Source organism: Chenopodium album, chromosome 8 (assembly GCF_948465745.1).
Source record: "Chenopodium album chromosome 8, dcCheAlbu1.1, whole genome shotgun sequence".
Taxonomy (NCBI): Eukaryota; Viridiplantae; Streptophyta; class Magnoliopsida; order Caryophyllales; family Amaranthaceae; genus Chenopodium; species Chenopodium album.
In genome coordinates this window covers 12,068,308-12,094,745 of record NC_137841.1, presented here as the reverse complement: position 1 = coordinate 12,094,745, position 26,438 = coordinate 12,068,308, and the positions used below count along the sequence as shown (strand labels likewise).

Below are 26,438 nucleotides of genomic sequence, written 5' to 3'. Positions count from 1 at the left end.
ATATATATATATATATATATATATATATATATATATTTTTAAATATTTGATTCGAATACAAAAATTGTAGTATATCCTACCAAATGACCCATCGTCAAATGGGTTATAACCTGTTACAATTCAACAAAAAAACGCGTATTGCGAATACTTCCATACTTCCATACAATACAAACACTCTAAATAGTTCCGCACAACTCGAATTATTCATCCATTACCATACAATACAAAAAAATTAATTATACTTTAATTTCCAAAAAACAATTAAACTTGAATTAAAAAAGCATTGATTTATAATTTAGAAATGTAATAACAATAACCAATAGGCTAAATAAAATTAAAGTAGATATATAAAAATGTGTTATATCATTTTATTAAGCTAAATGCGATAAATCATAACATCGATTAATAAGATAACTAGTCTTTCAACAAAAAATTAAGCCTAAAAAACTTAGCCCATTGTTCTCGAATCTCATCCAATTCTACATCGTTGTAGGCTGCAAGTCTTGCCAAATACTCCTGAAAAAAAAAAACGTGTATATATATTATACTTTATAAAAATAAAACATCAACCAAAACTCGTAATACATCTCATCACTAACCTCTTTCAAATTACCCTTGCAATCGCTATGGAAAGATACTATCTCATACATATATTTCATCACATAATAAGCACATTCGGTACCACCACATTGTTGAGCACACTAATTCAAATGAACATAGTATAATTATTTAATATATTAAATAATACTTTCATTACTAATAGAACGAAAAAGCAAAAATTATACGCTTACCTCCATTCTTATGTGTAGTAATTGTGGCTTACTCGTTTTGAAAGCATTTCCTTTAAGGTGTGACCTGTATACATTGTAAGGTCTAAAAAAAAATCATAAAAATCATTAGATTAAACGAAAGAAAAATAAATTTTAATCACATGCATATGAATACGTAGTACTAGGAATGTTGTGTACTAACATCTTCATTACTTTGGACAACTCTGAGTTCTGAATAATCAAGCAAACCCAAAAGATGCATAAGTTGACTTTTAAAAAAAAAAAAACTATATATCACACAATGCATATTGTAGGCAAAGACGGAGTTAGATCTAAAATGCATCAGTAGAGAGGCATATCTCATAATGTCTGATGCAAGTTGCCACATTTTCAAGATACAAATAGCTAGACTTTACTATGGGTCCTTCCCAATACTTCAATCAAGGCACCACTAGATGTAAACATATGACATGAATAAAGAACAAGTATCTTGAATGATATAAGTTAATAAACTCTCTTTGAAATAGCCAGAAAGGCAGAGATGCAATCTCATTACAAAGCAAGATGATAACACATGGATGACTAGAGTCTTATGGTTATTGAGTAATAAGTAATCAACAAGCCTCTTGCCAAATGAAAAGAAAAGTGTTTACCATCTACTCCGCAAAACAAGTTGCGACAACTTCCCAACCACTCAATTCTATTTCATCTTTACTTCTCATCTCATGGTTAAACGTATGTTTCAAGTGCTTTTGTGGCACAAGCTTACAGGTAAAGCGGAGATAGTGTAGAGCAATGAACCTATGCATGATTGATCTACAAGTCTACTAGTCAGATACTTTATAAAAAATACACTCCTTATACAACTATACCAGAACAACATCAGAAGGGGGGGGGGGGTGGAAGAGGATGAGAACAGACTAGAATAGCTGCAAGGAATGATGCCCAGTTTTGCGCATCAACTTTTTAAGCAATTTTTCACATAGCTAACACTCAACCAGTCAGCCTCCGCTCCAAAACACCCAACCCAGGCCCACCCCCTATAAACACAAAAAAATACTAAAGCTAGTAATGAAAATAATGTAAAGCAGTAAAACAATACGTAACCTGAGAAATCATTTTACCACTTAGAGCTTCCAACTTATACGGAGTTAAGTGATCTTCGAAATCTCCATGCCCCAGCTGACCATATTTACTCCATCCGTAAGTATATATACTGCCAGAAGATGTAACAGTTATTGTATGCCTCCATCCGCATGCAACTTGAATCATTTTTATACCCTGCAATGTTAAATGATTTAGGGTGTCAAAGATGGTAATGACAAGAGAAAATATTTAATGTGACAAAAAATTTCAAAACGCCAGCATCGCATAAAAACACAAGGTTATCCCATCAACTGCATAAGAGCAAGTGAGCAACATAGTATCTCTATTCCTTATCAAACAAAGTTAACGTTAAAATTTCATGTTCATGTTCAGGCAAAATTTTAAACTTCTAACCCTTCTTTGGTCATTGATTCATTAAAATGTAATGTATAAACCATTGTTTAACAATCAGGTATGAAAAATAAACTTATGACCTTGCCATCAGTAAGATATTTATAATGAATCGCTCACTGTTTTTGTTTGACCCTGATATTATGGTCATAACTCATAATGACAAAATTGCATGTCTCTACTCTCTCAAGTCTTAAGTGATCTGCATCATCAGGCAGCTATTAAACCTTCCTAATATTAGATTCTGAAAAAAAAAATTCTAAAGATAGTGTTCATCCAGTTGTTAGCAAGTAAATTCAAGAAGAATTTTAATCACCAAACAGCAAATTCAAGATAGAGTTAACATAAGACTTTTGGACAAAGGAAAAAGGAGCACTCATTAGTTCATTCAAATATGTAGAGCTTGCAAGTCATTGTGAGACAAAAGTAAAGGTGTTTTTAGCATACATCAATTGACGAAGATCTCTTGGGAACTAAGCGATCCTTTCTGTCACCTAACCCCAAATTTCCGTATCGGCCCCATCCCCAGCCATACACCTCACCAAACTCCGTGACAGCAGCACTATGCTCAACACCAGCAGCTACCATTTTCACAGGTATTCCCTGGAAATAAATAAAAGCTAAAAAATTCAGAAACAACAAAATAATAATGTATCTACAATTTTTTAAGTCAGAACTCAATTAATCTAAAATGTATCACAGCATGCCTTTCTAATAAATAAAACAGAAGTTCAATATATGAAAGTGCAGTTCATTGGAAAGATTATTTATACCTAGAAAGCTTGAATATTTTGTGGGATAAGAGAATCCTCAGCAGTTCCAATACCAAGCTGGCCATTTTGGTTCCTTCCCCAACTTCAATTAATAAAAGACACAAGCAGGTGATACATTAGTCAATCACATATCCTTCATTAACAGATTTGCTCATCGGTACAAAATATCCTTAAACTCATTAGATACTAAATGCTCAAACTCGCACAAATTTCTATATATTCAAAAACGAAAAAGATTAGGACGCCTAGGGGATCCACTATGTTTCATAAGATGTTGTAGCATGGGAATCATCACACATGTATTGAATGAAAATTTACTAAATGCAAATGACACAGCTCACATCTCTGAGTGCGGGTATGTGTGTGAGAGAGCTGCAGTAGTCCTTCGTTTGACAAATCAGCAGAAAATAAGCAACTTCACAACACCACTCTGATTGTAACAAATTATGTATCATAAATGGGAAAGAGCAATAGTTTAGTTCAAGTTTTTCTAGAAACTTGACAACACCACTCTGATTGTAACCAATGAAAACAGATTAGAAACCAATGAATCAGGCCAGTAAGTTCAAGTAGTAAGATTAAATCAGATGATGACCAATCATCAAAAGTTCAAAATGATCATTAATTCGTAATAACGATGAAAAGATGTCATCAATCTGATCTGAAAACACCAGAAATTGACAAATTACAGCCCCTAACATCAATCAAATGAGCAGCCTAATTCTTCAATTAGGTCAAAATAATCTTAAAACATATCAAAAATTGAGAATTCACACTATTTTCTTACATAATGAAAGCGCTGAATTCTTCCTAAGTCTATAGGGCTGTAGGATTTTATAGTAAAGCATAACAAATTTATATACTAGCAGTCTTAACATCACATGGTCATGAACAATTTCTAGAAAAGTCAGTAGCACAGGGCACAAACAAAGCACAAGCAGAACAGCCACATGACAGCAGCAACTAAACGAAGCATAATGCATAATTTTCATGGAATCAAACAAACCAACCAAAAAGGCCTGACATACTCGGCTAGTGTACCCCAATTAGACATGCATGTACCCCAATTACACAAAGCAGTTCACAAACAATAATCGTTTCTTAATTTTTTTTGTTCGAAATTATTCATCAAAACCTAATTTCCTTGGTTTTTTAATAATCTAATTTCATTAAAAATTAATCAAGTAATTGAAAACAACAACAATCAATTCGAATTTACATGTAGAAACACTAATTCGAAAGTAAAATAACCCTAATTCAAAAGGAACACATACCTCAAACTTTGATAAAAATCCCCTAAAGCTGATCCCAAATTTGAACAAACCAAAACAACAATTAATGGAGTGAGATGCAGCGACAGAGAAGGAAGAGAGGTGAAGGAGAAGGAGGAGCAGTGAAAGGGTGAAGGAGGAGCAGTCGTGAAGGGGGAGCGAATGAAAGTGTTAGTTTTTTTGTGCGAATTCTGAGTCTGTAATAGCGGCTACCTTAATTTTTATTTATTTATTTTTTTTTATTTTTTTTTTATTTTTTATTTTTTATTTTTTTACCTTTAATCAAAATTTAAATGAAAATTATTTTTCAAAAAAAAAAATTAATGATATATTAATAAAATTAAGAGAAAGTATAAAACTAGAAACTTTCCTTCAAAAAAAAAAAAAAAAAAAAAAAAAAAGTAAACTAGAAACTTAATATTTGTTGGTTTAAAAAAAACAAAAATTATTGTTAGACTTATTATTTATAACCAGCGTTTGTAAGCTAGTTACAAAATTTTTACTTTGACTTATTATTTGTAACTGGCGTTTGTAAGCTAGTTACAAATGTTTGGTCAACTTTTCTTTGAATTGTTATTTGTAACTAGTGTTTCTAAACTAGTTACAAATGTTTTGGTCAACTTTTTTTGACTTAATATTTGTAACTGGCGTTTATAAGCTAGTTACAAACGCTTTGGTCAAACTTTCTTTGACTAAGTATTTGTAACTGGCGTTTGTAAGCTGGTTACAAGTTTTTTAGTCAAATTTTTTGTGACTGAACATTTGTAACTGACATTTATTTAGTCAGTTACTAATAAAACTTCAAATAAAGATACACCACATATTAGTAACTGACATTTACTACGTTGGTTACTAATGTCATGGAATTTGTAACTGGCATTATCTTAGTCGGTTACTACTGATGCTTCTGTAACTAGCATAATATACGTCAGTTACTAATAGGGCGTTACAAATAGCATTTTTTCTACTAGTGTTGTAAACCATTCACGGATCATAAAAGGCAACCACGATTAAGGGACAACGATAGGCAACAACGATTGACCTGTGAAGGTTACACTCCATTCATAATCCATGAGATTACTAACTCCATATGGTTCGGAACCACAAAAGGAGGATCGGGGAGGATAGTACGAAGTGAGTCATGGAGTCTCATTCGCCCGTATTGGCCTCTACTCGATTCTTATAGTGAAAAATCCCTGCGATCTCAAAGGCATACAAATAAAGATTCAATTTGCTCCAAAAATATTATTATGCTAAATTTGTTGAATATTAATGCAACATATAATTCTAATATATTAGTGATCACTTGATTAAACAACAAGATTAAAAAGAAACCTAAACCGGTTGTCCAAATTATCTTATTAGGCGTGATTTTCAATTACATATTCCCTTTAAACATGCAATATGGTGATCAATAAAATATAATAGAATAAACATTAATATTGGAAGCAATTTAACAATAATAGCATTAGTCAAATCAAATATAAAATTAACCTAATCATGATACTAGCAATAATAAAATAAAATAAGAGTAATTAAATTAATTAATTACTCACATTCCACACGTTCCTTTAAATTGCTACATCATGAATAAATTGTTAGTAACTTCATAAAAATATAAATCAAATGAAAATTAAATTAAATAAATATAGATTGGATTTGGTCCAAACCCTCAGTTATTTATACCTTTCACGCCTTGGTTTAAGGACGGAACCTCGGGTTTAGTATGGACTCCTTGGAGTGTTTAAGGAAGAATGGTATAACTAGGAATATAGATTTAAGGCTTAGAATATGAGAGAGAGAGAATAGAATGATTTTTGGTGTAAAAGAGAGGACAAGAGAAGGATTTTATGCCCTGAACTGTACAAATGAGGGTCTTATTTATAGGGAAAATGAGTAGAGGGAACACACGAAACCCTAAAAAGATAAAAACCCTAAAAATTAACACCGCGACACGGCAGAGAACACCGTGATACGGTGCCTGGCACCGTCAGACGGGGCACACTCCCGTGTCACGGTGGACGACAGTGCGACGCAGGAAATATTTGACCTACGGGAAGTGAAAACGCGTGAAGGGTTTACGCGGAAAAGACACGAGAAAATTCCGTGACACGGCACACGTACCGTGACACGACAGTGTCCACCGTGGCACGGTACAGTACACCGTATCACTGTATGGGAAAACAAGGAAATTACACGGAAAAACACCGTGACACGATGTTCAGTACCGTGTCACGGCACCAGGCACCATGCCACGTCATCAGGCGCCGTGATACGGTGCTTTTGCACTGTGCGCGGTGATTCAAGTTTTTTACCCGTTTTTAAAATCATCATAAATTTTGATCCGTAACTCAAAAGAAGGCATATAATATATCATTGGAAATCTTATCAAGTCTACTTTCTAACTCAATTAGAATCAGGTCAAAATGATTTGTATATATTAAGATATGGCCGTTTTAGTAGAAGAGTGTCGGTTTTGGGCCGAGTTTAGTAATTTGCTCATATCTTTTTCGTTATAGCCCGGAATTGGGCTTATGATGTATGATTGGAAAGCTTATTTCAAGGCCTATACAAACAAATAATAATTGGATCAAAATTATAAGACCAAAAAATCAGTTTCTCTTGGCTTTGCGATGTTGACACGAAAAGTGGATAGCAAGTTATGGTTTAGGGAAATGAGCTAGGAAATGGATTGGTTTATGAAATGTATTGGATATAACATGGATTTAAGCACTTCAAAGATTAAATACTCAACCCGACCAATAATGGCGGTCAAAGGTGTTCATCATCGGGTTTGGTTATGGGGAGACATTTTTAGGTATCTACAGTTAGTAACTTCAATAAAAATATAAACAAATTGAAACAATTAAATTAATTAAAAAGTAGAGTTTATTTGGTCCAAACCCTCAGTCAATTTGCCAAGGCTTGTTAGCCCTCTGCCAAGAGAGACGCTATATATGTATCTAGCCGTCTCAGATCATGCCCCCAGTGTTGTTCTCCTTGCTGAGAGAGACGGTATTCACTTGCCGGTGTATTTCATTAGCCATGTTCTTATAAATGTTGTACTCCGGTACTCCATGGTTGAAAATTTTGGCCTTTTATCTTTACATGGATGTTAAGAAGTTTAAATCATACTTCTTGGCACATCCGATGGTGATCTATACAAATCAACCCCTTAAGCGGCCAATGACAACCCTAGAGTCATCCGATAGAATGCTCAAATTTGCTATTGAAATGCAAAGTCTCAAAATCACCTACGAACCAAGAAAGGAAGTGAAGGGTCAGGTGTTTGCTGACTTCATTGTCAAAATGATAAGGCCGGTTGCTCCGGACAACCTTGATCAGGTTTGGAAGGTGCATGTAGACCGGAGCTCTACAATGAGCGGTTGTGGTGCAGGCATAAGTTGTCAATCCCCAGAAGGAGATAAATATGAAAATGTAATGTGGTTCAAGTTCCAAGCCTCAAACAATGAGGCGGAATATGAAACCCTGTTAGTCGACATTCGTATGTGCAAGGTAGCAGGGCAACAAAAATTAACACCTGCTCCGACTCTCAGTTGGTCGTTAGCCATGGTGAGTATGAAGCCACCCATCCGGCTATGATCAAATATCTGCAGGCGGTTATAGCCAATGTTGGGACACTTGAAGAATTTCATCTAAGTCAAGTGCCAAGGTCTGAAAACAACAAGGCGGATGCTCTGTCAAAACTGGCATCCTCCGCCTCCTGTGATACGCCTCGGTCAGTCTTCTGGGAAGTCATGAAAAAAAAGAGTAAATCTGATGAAGAGCCCATTGGAGTACTTGAACAAAGTTCTACCTGGACAGCATTCGGGCGTATCTGACAGACGGAACGCTCCCTAATTCACCCTAGGAGGCAGCCGTACTGAAGAAGCATGGTGCAAACTTCAAGATAAGGGAAGGAGAGCTCTTCAAAGCCGGCATTTATATCCTGTGGGCCATTCGGACAACTGAAAAAGAGGCAACCGGTGAAACCCCATTTCTCATGGTTTACCAAGCTGAAGCCGTCTTGCCCATCAAACATTATGAACCGGCTCTACGAGTCATGCTATACGAGGAAGAGGCAAACTGGGAGGCCATGCGGCTAACGTTGGAGTCACTCGCAGAGCACAGGGGCAATGCTGCTTTAAGTCGTGAAATTTACCGTCTAAGAATGACTCGTGCCTACAGCAAGAGAGTGCACAAACACCCCTTGAAAGTTTAGAACTTTATGTTACGAAAAATGGAGTAGGGCCAATGAGCAAGGAAAGCTAACTCCTAATTGGGAAGGTCCCTACCGGATCTATGAGGAAGTAAGAAACGACACCTACCTCCTGGAAACTCCAGACGGCGGGCGGCTGCCCAACTTGAAATGTAGACATCTTCAAAAAGTACTACTTCTGAGATTTGTAATTTTTTTTTAATTAAAAAGCCTATCAATGAAAAAGTTTCTTTTTGTTTTCAAATCATTTTAATTACTTCGTAGATATATACATGTGTAATGGTCCATTGAATTAATTAAGCTAAGTTAAAAACTTAGTGTCTAAATCGCTATTTTATTTAAGAGGCCAATGGCCAGATGCAAATTAATTTTATAATTTCGTTTGCTCCAACATGAGTATGGTGTCCGGCGACGCCCCTCCGGGTGTTATCGTCATAGAGGGAATTATATCGTATACTTTACAAGCATATGCAGACGGCAAAGATTAAACAACTTAATTGGTCAACTCGTAGTTGTCTGACCAAAATAGTCTAAAAGAATGATTAAGCTTAAAATAGGATGTGAAATGACTTCAGCTGGATGATAACCGAAGTTCTGAGTTAGATTATTCGACGAAATTGTACAAGTCTCCCCCGATGGGGCAGACGAACCAAGTGCAATGGATTGCAGGTACCCTAGACAGCCTTAAAGTTGTATGGAAACCATCAGACATGTGAACCATTTGTCCCTTGCTTCATCAACTGCCAGGCGGCAAGTTGCCGCTTGATTTACTAAAAGACTTGTACTATATTGTGAATACCCCAGAAGGAGGAATAAGGCTATAGTCCAGTTAATTCCCGGTTGGGTGAAGTGGCTATTTATTGGTTTTATGGACGGCTGTGTACTTGGTTTGGGGCAATCACTATTGTGATTGATTGACTTAGGAACATTTCATACTCCTTAAAGTATAAAAAATTCCTAAGTCAATTAATCAAAGAAGTACTGAAACCAATCACACAGCCGCCAGGGGCAAGAGAAGCCGATATACAGATCGCCGCATGCTATAAAAAGACAGGTAAAAATTGCGAAAATTTAAACAAAATTAACAAATTAACTAAGCCGACTTAATCATGCAAATATTATTTCAAAACCGGTCAAAGTCAAGCAATATTATTAACCGAATATGCATCCGGGGAAAAGCAGATTAAAAATTTTTACCCAACTCCTTAGTCGGGGAAATACAAAGATACTCAGCTCGTAGCCCGAAAAGACTAATATAGCATACTGCGGCCGAAAAACATAGGAGAAGCTGATCTAAGGCTGCTGGGTCTGATCCGGCTGGTTTTGGCCCGCTGGGAGGTCTTTTGTTTAGCCGGGACTTGATAATTTTGGACTTGATTAGCTTGGACTTCATTAGTTGTGACTTCCTTGTCATTAGAAACCTCGAAGCCTTGATCTAAGGCCCATGCCTTAAAAGGAGGTTGAGCCTACTCATTCAGCGCCTGAGCATCATACACCGCAGTAGCGTAATCATATCTCAGCTTAAATACCTAAAACTCAATGTTTAGGTGGAGTAGGCCCCAGGCGATCCGTAAGCGGGCTTTAGTGGCCCGCTCATTTTAAGCCACCAGCAGGCTTTTCTCCTTGGCAATCTCGTCTTGGTGTTGGTTCCTTTGCTTAACGAGTGATGAGTCTACTTTATATATATTTTTATTCCCCGTCCCACGGTCATATTTGTGCTTATTTGAGAACTACGGGGCTATTTTTATTACTAATATATGTTTTCTAGTGTTTTTGTAGAGTTGGTATTATTTTGTAGGAATTTGCAGATTTATGATAATTCCTGAGCTTATTGAGCCACTACGAAGATATTAGAGTCGGAGCGTGTTTTCAAGACCGTATATTTTAAGCCCAAGACCGAGTTAAAGGTATTTGGTTCGTTGATTAAGGGCTCGATTTGATCGGGGTATTATTTTGTTACAAGTCTAATAATTGGATATCAAGAAGAAGGAGATTGGGCCAAATAATTACAGCCCAAGCATACAAGAGATTGTTGGGCGACGGCCCCAAACAGGCGACCCAGTCCCAAAGCGGGAGCGCATTTGATTAGGCTGCTGCTATGTGCCGTTGTTGCAGACTTGGGCTTTACTCCAACTTTTCTTTAAGACGGTTTATGAATTAAGTGGGCTCCTAATTCTCACGCAACTTGTTTGAGTGGGCTTAGAAGTTTATTAGAAATCAAACTCCTTTTTTCTTTTCTTATAAAAGGAGGGAGTAGTTACGTAGGTTAGTTAGGCAAGTTTAGTTAGATTTATTTGTTTTGTTTTTCATTAGTATTAGTTTAGTTTTATTAATTAGTTTTTAGTTTAGTTTTTCTTTTCCCTTTCTCTCTCTAACTTTTCTCTCTCCTCTTAATTAAACTCTTAGTATTACTATCTCTCTTGTTTCTCTCTCTACGCTCTTGGTTTATGCAATTTTATATTTCTTTCTTTTGGTACTATCTTTTCCCTCCTTATTTACTTATTTTCTTTGCTTTGATCTTAATCATGTCTCCTTTAATTGTTTAGTTTAGTTTAGATTTAATTATGTGTGAGTAGTTTTCTTTCTAGGGTTTATGGGGATCCATAAATAATATGAAGTGGTAATTTATTGTTGTTGATTGTCAATTATAGATTAATTTCGTATTGATTGATTTAATGCTCTGTGACTAGATTAGGCCTGATCTGTTATGCATGAGTTTGACAACATTGATTCGAGATTCGAGAGATGAGAATTAATGTTTAGATCTAGTTTAAATAGGCAGGTTAATTTATAAATGGTTAAGTTGAGATTCGAGAGATGAGATTTAATACCGGTATATTAATTCTGTGATTGTAATACGTAGCGAAAGCCCTTTATGATCTGGTTAATTGATGCATTAATGTTTGATTATTATGTTTTACCCTGGAATATTATTTATTGGTGAACCTATACCCTAGGCTTTTATTCATTGTTTCTTCTCCTACTTTTATTCTTTTCCACTTTTACTCTTAGTAGTTTAGTTTCCCTTCGATAATAATAATTTGTTTCTCTATAATCTAGATTATATTAATTAATTAAGAATAGAAAGACCAGTTTCCCTGTGGATTCAACCCTACTTCCCTATTTGCATTATTTAGAGGATTTAGGAATTATTTTTGATTGGGTGATACGACTTTAGCCTGTCAAAATTTGGCGCCGTTGCCGGGGAAACGATTTTATTTTTTATTTCTAATTATTATTAAAGTCTAGATTTTTTTTTGTTTATTTATATTATTTTTTATGAGTTTAAAATATCCATGCTTACGTCACTACGAGAATTATATGATTTATATGCAACACCTGAATACTGTCTTTGTCATAAAAATCCTGAATGCCCTTATAGTGAGTTTTTTTTGCGTGCTCCGGATGATTTTAGAGTCTTTCCATATACATATGATCATATTTGGAAACGATTAGTTGCTAATGAAAGTTATTGGAAGGCTCTTGATGAAAAAGTCTATGGACACTATAATAATACGAATGTTATTGAGGATGAAGAACCATCAGTTATAGAATTTGTGGTTGAAAAATCATTGGTTGACGAATCGGTGATTGAAAAATCATTAGTTGTAGAAACGGTGGTTGAAAATTCCTTTGATGATGATGAGGTTATTCGTAAGGGTGAAATTTTTAAGTCATTATTGGATGATTAAGACAATGACTACCTCCATGTTCGTTCTATTAATTCTAAATTTTTAACAGAGGAGGTAGAAGGTTGTGGTGTATTTTCATCTCTCTCTTTTGATTTTTCCTTCTACCTTGAGTTCTCTTTATGTTCTCCTAACCTTTTCTTTGTAGGGATTAATGTGATTGCAATTAAGCCATATATAGTGTTTAATGAAATTTTTGCAAGAGCGTTTGATAAGTTACTCAAGGCGTTGAATTCTTCCGATTGAGAGAAGGAGTATGGTTGAGCGGGACCTTGATAAACTAGCGCTTTGCGGGAGGCAACCCATACTTTATTTTGCTTTTTAGTTTAGTTTTTTTCTTATTTTTGTGTGTGCGTGTTTTTATTTTATTTTATTTTTTCTTTTAGAGAGGTAGGAGAGTGTAACTTATGCTTGTGGGAGTTTATTTTTGTGCAGATTTTGAGCTAGAGAAGGCTTCATTCACGATGGAACTGCACTCGTATTCGATTAGGAAGAGCTCGCCCGATCGGGCGCGCATAGCGTCAGCAAAATTTGTCAACTTCGATAGGCCATAACTTTTGCGTTTCTTATCGGATTTTGGCGTGTGACCTATCGTTGGAAAGATCTTCAAGTCTACTTTCCAATGTAATTAGATCACTGCATTATCACTTATATATCAAAAGTTATGATCAAAATTGTGCACCTGACTCAAATTTGGACTTTTTCCCACTAACACTTTGTTTCATTCTTGCCCAATTTTGTTCCAAAGAGATGCATTGCAATCCTTGAGGCTTTGGTGACATTGATGTGGTGATGATGAGGAGTAGTCACCTTGACTACTAGCTTCCCTTCAAGACAATGAGGACATTGTCTAATTTAGCTTGGGGGGAGGTTCTCGTGTTCGTATGGTATACCTTTCACTCTCTCTTTTTATTTATTTATTTTTATTTTTTTTATTAGTGATGTGCTTAGTATAGATTTTATTGCTTTTATAGATTAGTTTTTATTGCTTTAAAAAAAAATCCAAAAATATGTTCCAATGAATTATAAATCATGCTTCCCTGTGCCCCTTGATGAAAATATTTCGAAATTGTTTTGATTCTTGGTTATTGATGATGAACATTGTGGATTATTTGATCATGATTTGATGTTTGATTGCCTTGAAACTTTAACATGCGTCAATTTTGTCCAACTACTTGTGAATATAGTGCTTGACTAGTTGATTTAGTTAGGAATGTGTGTTAGTTCCTGGTATGTCAATGAAGTTGAGTATTGGTTTTTAACTTTTAGTAATGTTTATATGACTCATTATTATGCACATTGAGGAGGACGAAGGCATTTATTCTTGTAGGTGGCTTTCAGATGATATTAGATACATTTGTTCCCTTCTTGCTACCCATGTTGTTGCTTGTGCCCTTTTATTGTTTATTTAGCCACGTTACAAGCCTATTTAGCCCCATTGGTTACTAGTCCCAAGCTAATGTGTAGTAAGTCTACCTTGTGGGAACATGGTGCTAAGCCCACAGACAGAAAGGAAGGCCTCATCGTTCAAAAAGTCCGGATGGAGTATCCAGTTCTTAGGGATTATTATTTAGGTCCCATCCTCCAATGGCTCGGTCTTAGTCTCAAAGAAGTCAGACCCCATTATTTGTTTGTAGGCCCTAGATGGAATTTGGGGAAGGGCGCATTTCTTCCCCAGTAACGCCGGGTCCTGGTTGTACTGGCGTAGAAATCGGTTGTGTCCCAACGTAGGAGAGGAGATCAAGTAAAACTTTTCCTTCCAGTCAGACCATTTAGACGGTTTTTCCAAAGACATTAGATATTGCAGGTGTGTGGTTAGAGTGTACCACACACCATACCCGCCTAGAGCCCAGCTCATGTAATGCATATGAGCAAATGCCGCAAAACTTGGCTCTATGTTTTGAAACTGGCTGGCGGCGATGTAGCTCAATATGTTTATCCATGAGTTAGGGGTAAGCTTCTAGACTCCTAAGTTATACCCTTTTAGAATTTTCTTAATCCCTTTGTAGAGGGGAAAGCGGAGGCCGGCTTTAATCACGGCTTCATAACAACAAAAACTATAATACCCCTCATGATTGCTTTAAAAGGATTTGATATACTACTCATATCAACAAGGTGCATCTTCCTTTTAGAGAGCTCATTTACTAAGATAATCCATAGTTAAGCGTGCTTGGCTGAGAGTAGTCTTGGGATGGGTGACCTCCTGGGAAGTTTTCCTGGGGCGCGCATGAGTGAGGACAAAATGTGCCGAAAGGACTTGTGTTGGTTTGTGAGGACAGTTGTTGGCCCTCGATGCGCATTTCGTGACAATAGGCCCCTCCCTAGTTTGTTTGGGGTCGAGGTGTTACAAATGGTATCAGAGCTATAGGTCCATCTTGTTGATATGTAATACCCCTCATGATTTCTTTAAAAGGATTTGATATACTACTCATATCAACAAGATGCATCTTCTTTTTAGGGAGCTCATATGCTAAGAATACTCCATAGTTAAGCGTGCTTGGCTGGGAGTAGTCTTGGGATGGGTGACCTCCTGGGAAATTTTCTCGGGGTGCGCATGAGTGAGGACAAAATGCGCCGGAAGGACTTGTGTTGGTTTGTGGGGACAGTTGTTGGCCCTCGATGCGCATTTCGTGACAATAGGCCCCTCCCTAATTTGTTTGGGGTCGGGGTGTTACACAAACAGTTATCGACATTTTCAAGGTCATCCTCCCAGGCAATTGTTGCCTCAGCTGGTGGAACTCCTATGCTTCAGCCTTCCCCAACTGGATGTGCCTCCGCAAAATCTCGGAAGTTGCTTCTTATAACTGCCAGGTCTCTAGAATGTATCCTGGTTTTCAAGAGATCTGGCAGAACTGGTCCCTTAAACGGCTGCAGGTAGTCAGCCGCAATGTTTTCTTGAGGGTAGAACTCGATGCCTCTGATCCGGATCTTTCGATGTCTTCGTCACCGCCTGACTCCCTTTCATCATAGTCTGGGAAAGAGGCATTATTCTCGCCGTCTGCCTCTTCAGAAATTGTATCACTTGGGGTTGAAGGGGTGCCATCCGAAACAGAACCCGACTACTCCTCCGAACCCTCGTACTCCTCATCAGGAATAATTTCATCAGCGGGCACTTCCCGAGCACGCTTCTTCCTAGGCTTGGTAGCCGTCTGTTTGACTCTGGCCATTGTGTCCTGCATAGACATAGAGCTGTCTGTCCGAATGTCTAGAAAAGGCACCCATGATTCTGGATTCAGCCGTACCAGGAGACTGGCTAAAAGACCTAGGCGGCGCCGTTTTTGTCGATGGAGAGTCCATTTTTATTTTGGAATCTTAACTATAAAAGTGGAAAAGTATAAAAGCTTGAAGAGATTAGAGGTGGATACTTTTAACTTAGCTCTGAAAAATCTAAAAACTGTTAAAAGCGGTGACCCGATGTGCTCCTTGAAACACAGACGGAAGTCTCAAAATTCACTGCAGACGAAGGCAGAGTCTCTCTCTATAGAAATTAACTCTTTCTCTCTCTAAAAAGTCAATAGCTTGTGAAAAGTGAGAGGAGAGAGGGGTAAAAGCTCTATTTATAGAAGGGTGGGGCATCCCCTTCATACCCCAAAAGGTGAACAATTTTCACTCTTCACCACTTCCGGAATGCCGCGTGTCACAGGCACCACTTGGCCCGCCACGTGCTACCTGTGAGGGGCAAATGTTTTGGGTAAAAATACCCTATTCATATGGACCAATCAGAGAGGGCCACGTGTTTAGCCCAGGCAGGTCAATTTGGGCCAATGGCCAGCTGACATGTGTCAGCCTCAGATACTTTTTGGAATTGCGCACTAGTGGAAAAATTGTCATTTGTAACACCCTATTTGTAACGGGCATGATAAAATCCGTTACAAAAAGAGTAATTGTAACAGGAAAAATATTTGATCGTTACGAAAAAACTTATTCGTAACGGGCAAACAAATGTCCGTTACGAACAATTAATAATTGTAACGGGCAAATAAATGTCCGTTACGAATAGTTATTAATTGTAACGGATAAATATAAAGCCCGTTACAACTAAATAACTCTCTAGGGTTAGATGTTCGATCTGTTCCCACTTCCCCAGCCGCATTTCTTCCTCACTCTTCTTCTCTTTCTCTCTCCTCATACCACTCTCTCTTTTCGCATCTCTCCTCTTCCTCACTCATCTTCTCTTTCTCTCTCCTCAAATAACTCACTCTCTCTACTCAAACCACAAAATTGTCAATAGCTAAAACTCACGAGTGATTTGATCAAGAAGATTAGGGAGATCGAGGCCGATGAGACGTTGTTTGAGCCTGAAAAGGCGAAGAAGTGTCATCAACTTCTGGGTGGGGTTAGATCCGGAGCAAGCATCGATTGCCCACAACCACCGTCGCCGCCGTCGTCAATTTGAACCTAATACAACAACAACAACAAACTTGAATCAATTTTTGATTCAAACATCAGAAATTTGATGATAGGGTTTCTGGGTTCTTTAGCTTTGCGTTTTGGTCCAATTATTCAGGTTAAATGCCTTTATTTTTTTGGGTTTAATTTATGTAATATTGTTCGAAAATTTACTCCATTTTTACTCACGATCCACTCTTCAAATCCTATTATTTTAGGGTTAGGTTTTTCTAAATGGACCCAGTTGCTTCGGTTGTCGATAATTTAAAATCATTTGCAAAATGCGGCCAATATCTTATCACCGGCATCACTCGCCGCCGGCAGAATTAGTCCCGTTAAAATCCGGTACGTTTTTTTGTTTCTCACTTCTGTTTTAATTTCTGTATATTATCATTTTGTTTGGCTTGTTAATTTCTCAAATTTGATGCTGCAATGTTGTAAAATGCTGAATTTGATCTTGTTTCCAGCTTATTATATGCTAATTTACATTTTTTTGTAATTATTGATTTGATAGTGTCAAATTTGATCTTAATTGCTTGACTTGCTATAGTTTCTGCCAATTTTACTCAGGAATTATCATTTTAGCCAGTACAATTTGATCTTTATTTGAAGTTTTATGGAATATATGTTTTTTTTTTGTTTTTCTTTTGAAATTTGATTAACTGATTTTAATAAGTATAAAGTTCACTATGATGTACATATGTTCTTTACAGAGTATGTGTTCCCTTGGGGGCTAAGTCCCTTTTTATTTGTATTGCCATTTGGAGTTTTTGAACAATTGAACCCCATATATGCACTTGGGTGCTGTTCCACATTGGGAAAAAGAGCAAAGTACCATTTTCCACTTCTAGGAAGTCACTTTATTTGTTGCCAATTGGCTTTAAGGCGAAGCCTCACTTAGTCTTATCCTAGATTGTTGCAAATTGTGATTACATATTTCATCTTGTTGCTATCACATAATACTCGATTTCTTTATGTGACACTAGTTATGTTTTAGTTGCATTTGTATGTGTAGCCATTCACTGGCCCCTGAGGAGATCATGGATTGGACACTAAAATGAGTGTTTTGCCAGACAGATGATTTTGATGCTGATGTGCATTTTCTTCTCCAGTCTTTTGAAAATTTCTTTGCTTGTCTACCTTTTTTAGATACAAAGACGTATTGCACAAAATTGTGAGGCTGCTCGCAAAAGTCGTATGCGGAAAAAGGTGGGAAGAGAAGTGTTACAAGTTTAATGAGTTGTGGTACTTGTTTTCTGCTGATCTAATTCTTCTTGGAAATTTGTTATTTATAGGTCTATATTCAGCAATTAGAGTTGAGCCATTCAAAATTGATGCAAATGGAGCAAGAGCTTGAACGAGTGAGATAATAGGTATGATGATAATGGACATAATTCTCATTGCCCTTCTTATATATTATAGATGTGTTTCCTAAAGACTGCATCTTTAATCAAAATGCTAAACACATCCTTGAATGGTTGATTCCAGGGTACGCTTGTGAGCAATGGTATTGACCCGCTTCCTTTCTCTGCCACTGTAAATTCAGGTTTGCCTTCCAATATGTCTACTTCTAGCATTCTTCTACTTAAAATTTATGTCTTTTGATAAACTGCTAATTCAATTAATTGTTTGTGTAATATATAGCTGCAAATTAAGTCATTATTTTAAGAATGCACGTATTGCTCATTCAATCATTTAAAAAATTAAAAAATAAAAAAACTGCTAAGTGGAGTAAGGTTTAATAAATTAAAACAGACCAGTCAAGAGTCTTTTGAATAATAGCCTTCTTATTTTGAATTATAGAATTCTACAGTTGCATAGCTTGATATATCTGCAATCTATTTTCAAACAAGATCAATTTAAGTCATTTGAAAGTTGTAAGCAGAGTGCTGAGTATAGCCTTTTATTGTTAATTGATATTGAGATAGACTATGAAACTATACTGAAATAAAGTCAAACTATATTGCTGCCAAAAAAAAAAAAGAAAAAGAAAAAAGAGTCAGACTATTAGGAACTTGTGACTCCAAATTGTCTCTTGATCTCATTTCCTATCTCCATTACTAGATCCTATGCATTCATCCGGATTTACCAATATGGGGTTATTTTTAGTGCATACCTATTAAGCTTACTTTAATTTTAAAACATGAGACTTATGCTTTCTTTAATTATTGTTTTTTTTTTCTTTTTAGGGATTGTTGCATTTGAGATGGAGTATGGACATTGGGTTGAGGAGCAGAATAAACAGATTTGCGAACTCAGAAATTCATTGAATACCCATATAACCGATGTTGAACTTCGGATTCTGGTAGATAGTGGCATGAAGCACTATTATGATCTTTTTCAATTGAAGGCAGGTGCAGCAAAGGCCGATGTATTCTATCTCTTTTACTGATGCATTGAATACCCATTTAACTGATGTTAATCCTTGCACTGCATAGAAGTATAGAAGTATTATATTGAATTTTTTGGTTTGAGGAATGTTTTTAGCACTAAAGGGGTTTGATTGGCATTATTTCCTATGGGACTCGATGAATTTTAGATGTTCCTGATCATGTAAATCAAATTTCTTGAATGCATTGATTTGCTTTTTAAAAATCTTTTTTAATTGAATTTTACCTTTTGCTGACAATCAATTGTGTTTGTTTCTATTACAGATAATGTTGGAGTAATTGTCAACCCCAAGGGTGAAATGAAAGGTATGTGATTGCACCAACTTTGAATATTATGGGGGATCTTTGTGACTATATTTGAGCCTTTGTTAGTTCGGGAGTAGTTTGACATGGTAGCTTAGAATTTCATGGCATTTTGGTAGACTGTTCAATTTCCATGAAACCTGAATTTACTTGAATTTATATGGAATGTGTAACATGCATATCAACTTATGTTATGGTTCAAAAAAAAAAAAAAATTCTTAAGTAAGGGGACTGGGTAGGTAGGTGAAGTAAACTTCCCTTGTCATCAAAATTTTGTTACAAAGATTTCCCTTGCCATTTATCAATGGAACCTTTTGCACCCTACATCCCATTTCTTGTTGATTTATGATCCAAAACACAACACAATCTTGTGAATTAATGTTGTACAAGTTGCTTCTTATAGCTTTCGACTTGTACACAATCAACCCTTTTCTGTTTTTGTTAACTAAAAAAAAGTCTATTGACTAGTGTTGCCACAGAACATTTCTCACATGTTTTGAGACTAGCATCTGATTAGTTGATGTGTTTAGGTGTGAACTCTCTGTTATTTTGACATGGCTGCATTTTAGTGTATATGTTTATAATATTTGTCTGAGATGTAAAGCATTAGAAACTTCTTCACCGTATATGAAGTTTACTTCTCTGCTTATTGTCGATTACAATATAATTGTTTATATATCCCCGTCTTAATCCATATCTCTTTGTGTTTCAGGATCTGTTATTACTGGTCCCATTGCAAAGGAGTGTGCCGACTTGTGGCCAAGGATTGCTAGTGCTGCCAATGCCATTGTCTAAGAGATGTCGTTCAGAGTTTCCAATTTTGTTTTGCTATAATTCTGAATGTTTATAGTTGGATAAATGAACAATGCCGGTTTGGTAGGATGTGTTAAGTCAATTTGTGAGTTTGCAAGATATTAGTTGATTGTATATTAATTTATACTATATTTATATAAAATATAAATATCTCACATTATTAATTGATAAAATATTGTGCAAAGCAATCCAGCATTTGCAGTATTTTTTTTTTAATTAGATCACACACTATTTGTAACGGGCATATTTTAGGCCCGTTACAAATAAGTAAGTATTCGTAACGAGCAAAACATGTTCTGTTACGAATAACGGGATTATTCGTAACGGACATTTGGATGCCCGTTACAAATAACGGAAATTCTCGTTACGAATAACCCCGTTATTCGTAACAGGCACTTGTTTGCCCGTTACGAATAACAACTTATTTGTAACGGGCAAGTGCCCATTACAAATAACATTTGCTATCCGTAACGGCCGCATACGTAACGTTCATTGCCCGTTACGGATGGGATGTTTTTTCCCATTACGGATAGGCTTTTTTCCACTAGTGGCGGCCTTCGTGGCTAAATTCCCAAGAATGTCACAAAACGGCGCAACCCACCAAATCTAGGTCAAATGACCTAAGAGAGGGCACTTTTCCCAATGACCCTATAAATAGGGAGATATCCCCCCCTTTTTGGGACACATTCAATCATTTATTACACCTACCCTATATTCTCTTACATTAGAGAAAACACATGATATTGCAATCCGAGAAGATCCTCTTTACTTTCCACACCTTTTCCTATTATAGCTCAAGTACTAACTTGATCGTCGGAGGAGGAGCCCCAACCACCTAGAGTCTTCGTTGTTTGCAGGTACAGGCCGTGTTCAGCCAATCTTCAAGATATAACTCTCCCTAGGGACAAAAACACCAAAAACAGGTTTGATTCGTACCATCATCCTCAAATATCCAATTGTGGTTCAGGACCACTATGGAGTTAGCGATCTCTGTAATCGTGAATGGGGTAACCTTCACAACCGTGGACGATTAGAAGTTCTTAAAACTTGTTGGCGACTTTTTTGCTTTAGCTTCCTTTCCTTTGGAAGCCACCATGTTTAAGTACATGGTCACAGTGGGGCTCAAAGTTGGGTGTTTGAAATATTCAATCCCTATATATAGTATTTGGCGACTCCACTGGGGATGATTTCTATTTTTGTTCCTAATATTTATTTTGGGAATTGAGAATAAGTGGATGAGACTTGAAACGTTCTAAATTTTCATGTACGTAATTTTGATTAACATTGTGGCATATGCATAAAAAGGTCAGTATTGAAAAGACCATCCGTAATGCGTAAAAAATATAGGAATTTTACACGTAGGAAAATTGGGAAATATCTTTCACAACTAGAATCGAAAAAATACTACAAATATCGAAAAATCCCGAGGACACATAAAGCTGTTGAGGGTGTATTAACTGTCGTGAGATGACAGTATCCATCGTTGTGAGATGACTTTATCGCGGCACGATGTGTTTGACGAGGGGAAAACTAGGTCGTGATCTAATCTTCCCTCGGTCAAACTAAATTTATAAACACTTAACAAACCTAAATACGAGTATAGAGGCAAGTCAAGGGTCGAACCCAAAGGAACGGTAATGTTCAAGCACTTTCAATTATGCGCCTAAGCTAGGTCGAAGACGAAGGTAAGAGAGAATACTAACAACTAACAAAACAAGTAACCAAGGAAATAAAACAATAGGAACGGGGATCAACAAGTAATCATGTCAATTGCAACAACTTGGGAAGAGCATGCCAATCAAAGGTTGTGAGGACTAAATGATAAGAGCAATCAATAGGAATCAAAGAGCTATCTCCTAATTGTTAAGCTAGGGTTCACTATGAATAACAAACTAAAAGAATCACAATCAAAACCAATTGATAATTGCAATTCCTAAATCAATTGTTCATGTCATTAGCAATTACAATGCAATCTAGCATAATTCTCAAGGCCAAATTGAATTACACACATGCAAACCTTCACTAATCACTTTAATCTCAACAATCAATCAACACAATTTCCAAATTAATCACAATTAATCAATCATACAAGTTTCACCCAATTCCTAGCCAAACAACTACTCAAACAACATCATCAAATCAACTATCAACTATAGAGAACAAGAATCAACAAAATATCAAGAACAATTACTCTAATCAAACATCAAATATCAAAATCAAACCAAACAAACATCAAATTAAACAAAGCAATTGAATGAGATAGAGTTTAGAAATGCTCATTGATAATTAAGAAGATCTCTAACACAATTGTCACACTTGCATCTTCAATCTCTCAATCACCATTGAAATTCCTCACTTTCTCTCTCTAAAACTACTCCTAATCTAGCCTAATCTAGAGAGAGAAGCTCTTAACCTAAGAGAGTAAGAGAGAGAAAACTATTCTAAAAATAAAGAATTACATGAATGAAGAATAAAGGAAACCAAAAACTATATAAACAAAAGGAGAAATGAAGCTTAAAATCGTAAAAGACCCAGAAACCCGCGCCCGCGGAGAAATCGGCCGCGCCCGCGGAGGGGAACGGACACCCCGATAGCCGCGCCCGCGCCCTCGGGGAGCCCTCGGGACAACCGCGGGTGCTTACTGCCCAAATACGGCAGTTTTGGAGCTGCAGCAACCCCGCGCCCCAGGTACTGTAGCCCGCGCCCGCGACTGTTTTCCTGGGCCAACTTCAGAAAGCTGTAACTTTTGATCTAAGAATCGTATGAAGGCGTGCAACCTATCATTGCAAAGCTCTTCAAGTCTAGTTTCCAACCCAACTTTAATCACCCTAGTCCAATCTTTAGAACTTGAGATATGACTAAAACAATGCACAAAGGTCTTATTTGATACTTTGCAATTCTTCGTTTTCCTTTGTTTCAAACTCAAATTCAATTCCGAAAAGTGCATATTGATCCTAGTGGGTGCTATTTTCAATTCCCATGCATATAGCCCGCGACGTACCTACAAAACAAGACAAAGAAACGAAGAAACAAGAGAAATAGCCGAGAAATGAATAAAATGATAAGAAAGCCATTAAAAGCATGCATTTCTCTAAACTAACACAAAAACACGCAAATCGAGCATTATTCTCTAAAAAAACGACATAAACGTCTACAAAGGAGCATAGAAATATAAAGAAAACATAGCCTAAAGGTGCCATAAATGGCACAGATCAAATTCCCCCAAGCTAAACTTTTGCTCGTCCTCGAGCAAAACAAAATCCAACCCAAGGGAAAAATGATGACATTATTCAAGTAAAGAAAGAAATGAGAAAACTAGAGAAGATGGGAATATACACTAACTCACTTTCGTAGGAATCACGGTCAATTTTAGCAACTAAAGACAAGCCATTTAAACCCATAGATCGCCCTAGAGGACGAGTGATGCTCTCGTAAGGGTATCCTAAGAGTTTACCCATAACTCTCATAATAATACAAACAAGGCAAAGCATGAAAAAGAAAACAAAATACAAGAAAAGCAAACAAATATTCATGAAAGGACTTTTGCAAATGTACAAGCACAATGAATGCAAATCTTTCTAAACAAGTAAGGGAGTGCACGCTATAAGATACCTAAGGTTGATTGAAACATAAAAATGCTAAGCATAGGAACTAGTTATCACACTCCACTTTCATCCCAAACGGTCTTACCGCGTTCCCCCTACTAATCTCATATCTCCCCATAGTGAGCATCTCATAGATTCCGCGAAGGAACCGGAAAAAGATCAAATTTTTGGGCTACTCGACATCTTGACTTCGCATCCCCTTTCCTTAGGCAATGACCCATGATTCCCTCCCCCAAATAGTGACTCAAATTTCTAGGTCGAAAGGTCTTTCCCCAAGGTTGTAACATAAGGCATAAAGGGTGAAGGTAGGCTAAAATTTAAACTTTGGAGGTTTTTCTAAAAAGTGAAGCAAAAGGGTGATCAATCCTTAACAACACGATCAAGAAATCACCAAGCAAAAGCAACACCCCCAAGCTTATTTGAAGCTATACTCACAAGAAATATATACAAAAAGCGTAAACGCTTCTCCCCCAAGCTTAAATGAAGCATTGTCCTCAATGCTTAGAAGGAGAAAAGAATACATCAAAATATTTTTGAATTTTCACTATTTTCAAATTTTTATTTATTTATTTTTTACTTAAATTTGCAATGTCCTCGCCTTTTGCTAAATTCGGAAGGCTTTTTCTATAATGCAATTTATTAGTCCATGCCTTTTATGATTAAGGACGGATTTTACTCAAACACTTGCCATTATTCACAAAGAAGACTTAATCACAAACTAGCACTCATAAAAACCAAATTTCCAACTTATCCACCACAAACTCCATCATACGTGATCAATTTGCATCACAAAAAACCAAGAATAGAAAGAAAATGAAACAAAAGGCCAAAGAACTAAAGATGTGGCTTGAAAAGAAGGTATAAGGCTCAAATGGTTGAAAGAAGGCAAATGGAAACCCAAGAACAAATATGAATCAAACTAACCTAAAAATGAAAAATACCACCCCAAAAAAGGTGCCTTTGTCCTCCCTAGATAGCTCGGTCTCGGGTTTAAGAATCATACATCAAGCTTTATAGATTAGGTTTGCAAAGTCAAGGACCACATGCCGCTCATGCAAGAATATGATGGAAGCTTGAACAAATATAAATCTCACATGGTTGTAGCAAAAACTCACTAAGGTTGTCAAATCGAAGATAGGGAGCAACTACCAACATGCCACAAACAAGTAGAATCCGGTTTCATGATCCCCCTAGTTCTAGACAACTACCTTAGCATGCTTTATCCTAGAATCAACCAAACGTATCTCAAACCGTGCACACCACTACCATTTAGGAAGAAAAGCATTCAAGTATACAAGTCCAAATGTTATTATGTCCAAAGCAATAACAAAACAAAACACAATGCAATTTTGCCTTGATAGAAACAAAAATATTTTTGGAGTTTTTCAAAATATGAGAACATGGAAAAGCATATACAAAGGTGCATGACATATATGAATCAACATTCCACCAAACATGATAGAATACCCTCCCCCAAGATTGAATGAGACAACATGCTCAAACATAAATCAAATATTCCACGGGAGGGGAAAAACAAGGAGATTAATCCAATCAAACCAACATATGTCCAACAAGTCATCATCCACTAGAGAAAGAGCAAGGAAGGATATTACCGGATATTAGGTGGGTGTAAATACTCGCAAATGACCCAATTTTAACCTTTCAAAGCTAATAACCTCTAATATTGAATCTTGCCTTCTATATGTTAGCAAATGTGGTGCTAATCTTCCTTGATTCTTGATCCAAATAGAAGCCCCAAAGTATATCAAGTCATGTACCTAGCAAAAGGAACACAAACATTTCCATGAGATAAAATCTATTCTAAAAAGAAAAGAAAATCTATTCTAAAACACGGGTTACTTCCCGAGAAAGGCTTGCTTAAGGTCCAAGCTTGACCGCTATAGTAAAATAATATTGCAACGATCGCAAGAGCTTGTCAAATGCACTACTACACATTTCATATGATAGAAGGTAGGCAAATGACGGAAGAAAAACGTGCAACAAGATCATTGCACGCAAGTGAGAAGGGAGGTGCCAAAAGAAAGAAGAAGAAGGATCAAAAGGAAAAACAAGAAAATAAGAAGAAGAAGAAAAAGAAGGGGGAATAAAAGAATGGAAAGAAAAAGAAAAAGGCAAATCCTCCTCACTAAAATATTTTTGGGTGGCAACATCACCCTTTTCCTCAACAATAGACGAATGAGGGAAATTAAGATCATCATAGACAAGGGAGTCCCCAATAGGCTTATCAACAAAGGAAGGGAGAAAAATAGGGCAATAGGGGATGTGGTCAAACCTTTGAGAAAAAGGGGTATGAGAAATAGGCAAAGGGTTCGCGAATCCCTCAACACAAGGTCTCACATCGCCAATGAGGGCATGAAAATCAATCATAGAGTCCTCAAATGAAGTTCTCTCACAATCGACATCTCCCTCAAGCTCAAAAACTCCAAAGGAATCAACCTCATCCTTCTTTGCACCACAATAAACAACCTTTCCTTCCACAAACTCAAAACCTAAGTCCTCAAAACCGTGCATGAATGGATGCAAATATAACTCAAAATCATCTCTCTCCCATGAAGCATCATCAATGAACTCACTTAGAAGGCTATGGGTTTTCATTTGAATCTTAATAAACACATTGGACATAACCTCAAACAAGTCCAAACACTCATGGATAGAAGAGTCACATTCATACACTTGAGACTCATCGTAATCAACCAAG

The 26,438-nt window shown here is 36.6% G+C and overlaps 2 protein-coding genes across 2 annotated transcripts; one reads left to right on the top strand and one right to left on the bottom strand.

Annotated features, from left to right (window-relative positions):
• Positions 1-320: 320 nt before the first annotated feature.
• Positions 321-4,499, bottom strand: LOC145555834 (ultraviolet-B receptor UVR8-like). Its single transcript, XM_081617554.1, has 8 exons — positions 4,315-4,499; positions 3,041-3,122; positions 2,715-2,870; positions 1,878-2,051; positions 973-1,001; positions 792-873; positions 600-701; positions 321-516 (listed from the first exon to the last, which is right to left on the bottom strand). Exons 3-8 carry the CDS (start codon positions 2,853-2,855, stop codon positions 415-417), a joined length of 630 nt encoding a protein of 209 aa, XP_081473680.1. The 5' UTR covers positions 2,856-2,870; positions 3,041-3,122; positions 4,315-4,499; the 3' UTR covers positions 321-414.
• Positions 4,500-15,039: 10,540 nt separating this feature from the next.
• Positions 15,040-20,096, top strand: LOC145642740 (transcription factor TGA1-like). Its single transcript, XM_081693913.1, has 7 exons — positions 15,040-15,093; positions 17,758-17,817; positions 17,904-17,969; positions 18,097-18,154; positions 18,798-18,962; positions 19,263-19,304; positions 20,014-20,096. Exons 1-7 carry the CDS (start codon positions 15,040-15,042, stop codon positions 20,094-20,096), a joined length of 528 nt encoding a protein of 175 aa, XP_081550039.1.
• The last annotated feature ends 6,342 nt before the right edge of the window (positions 20,097-26,438 follow it).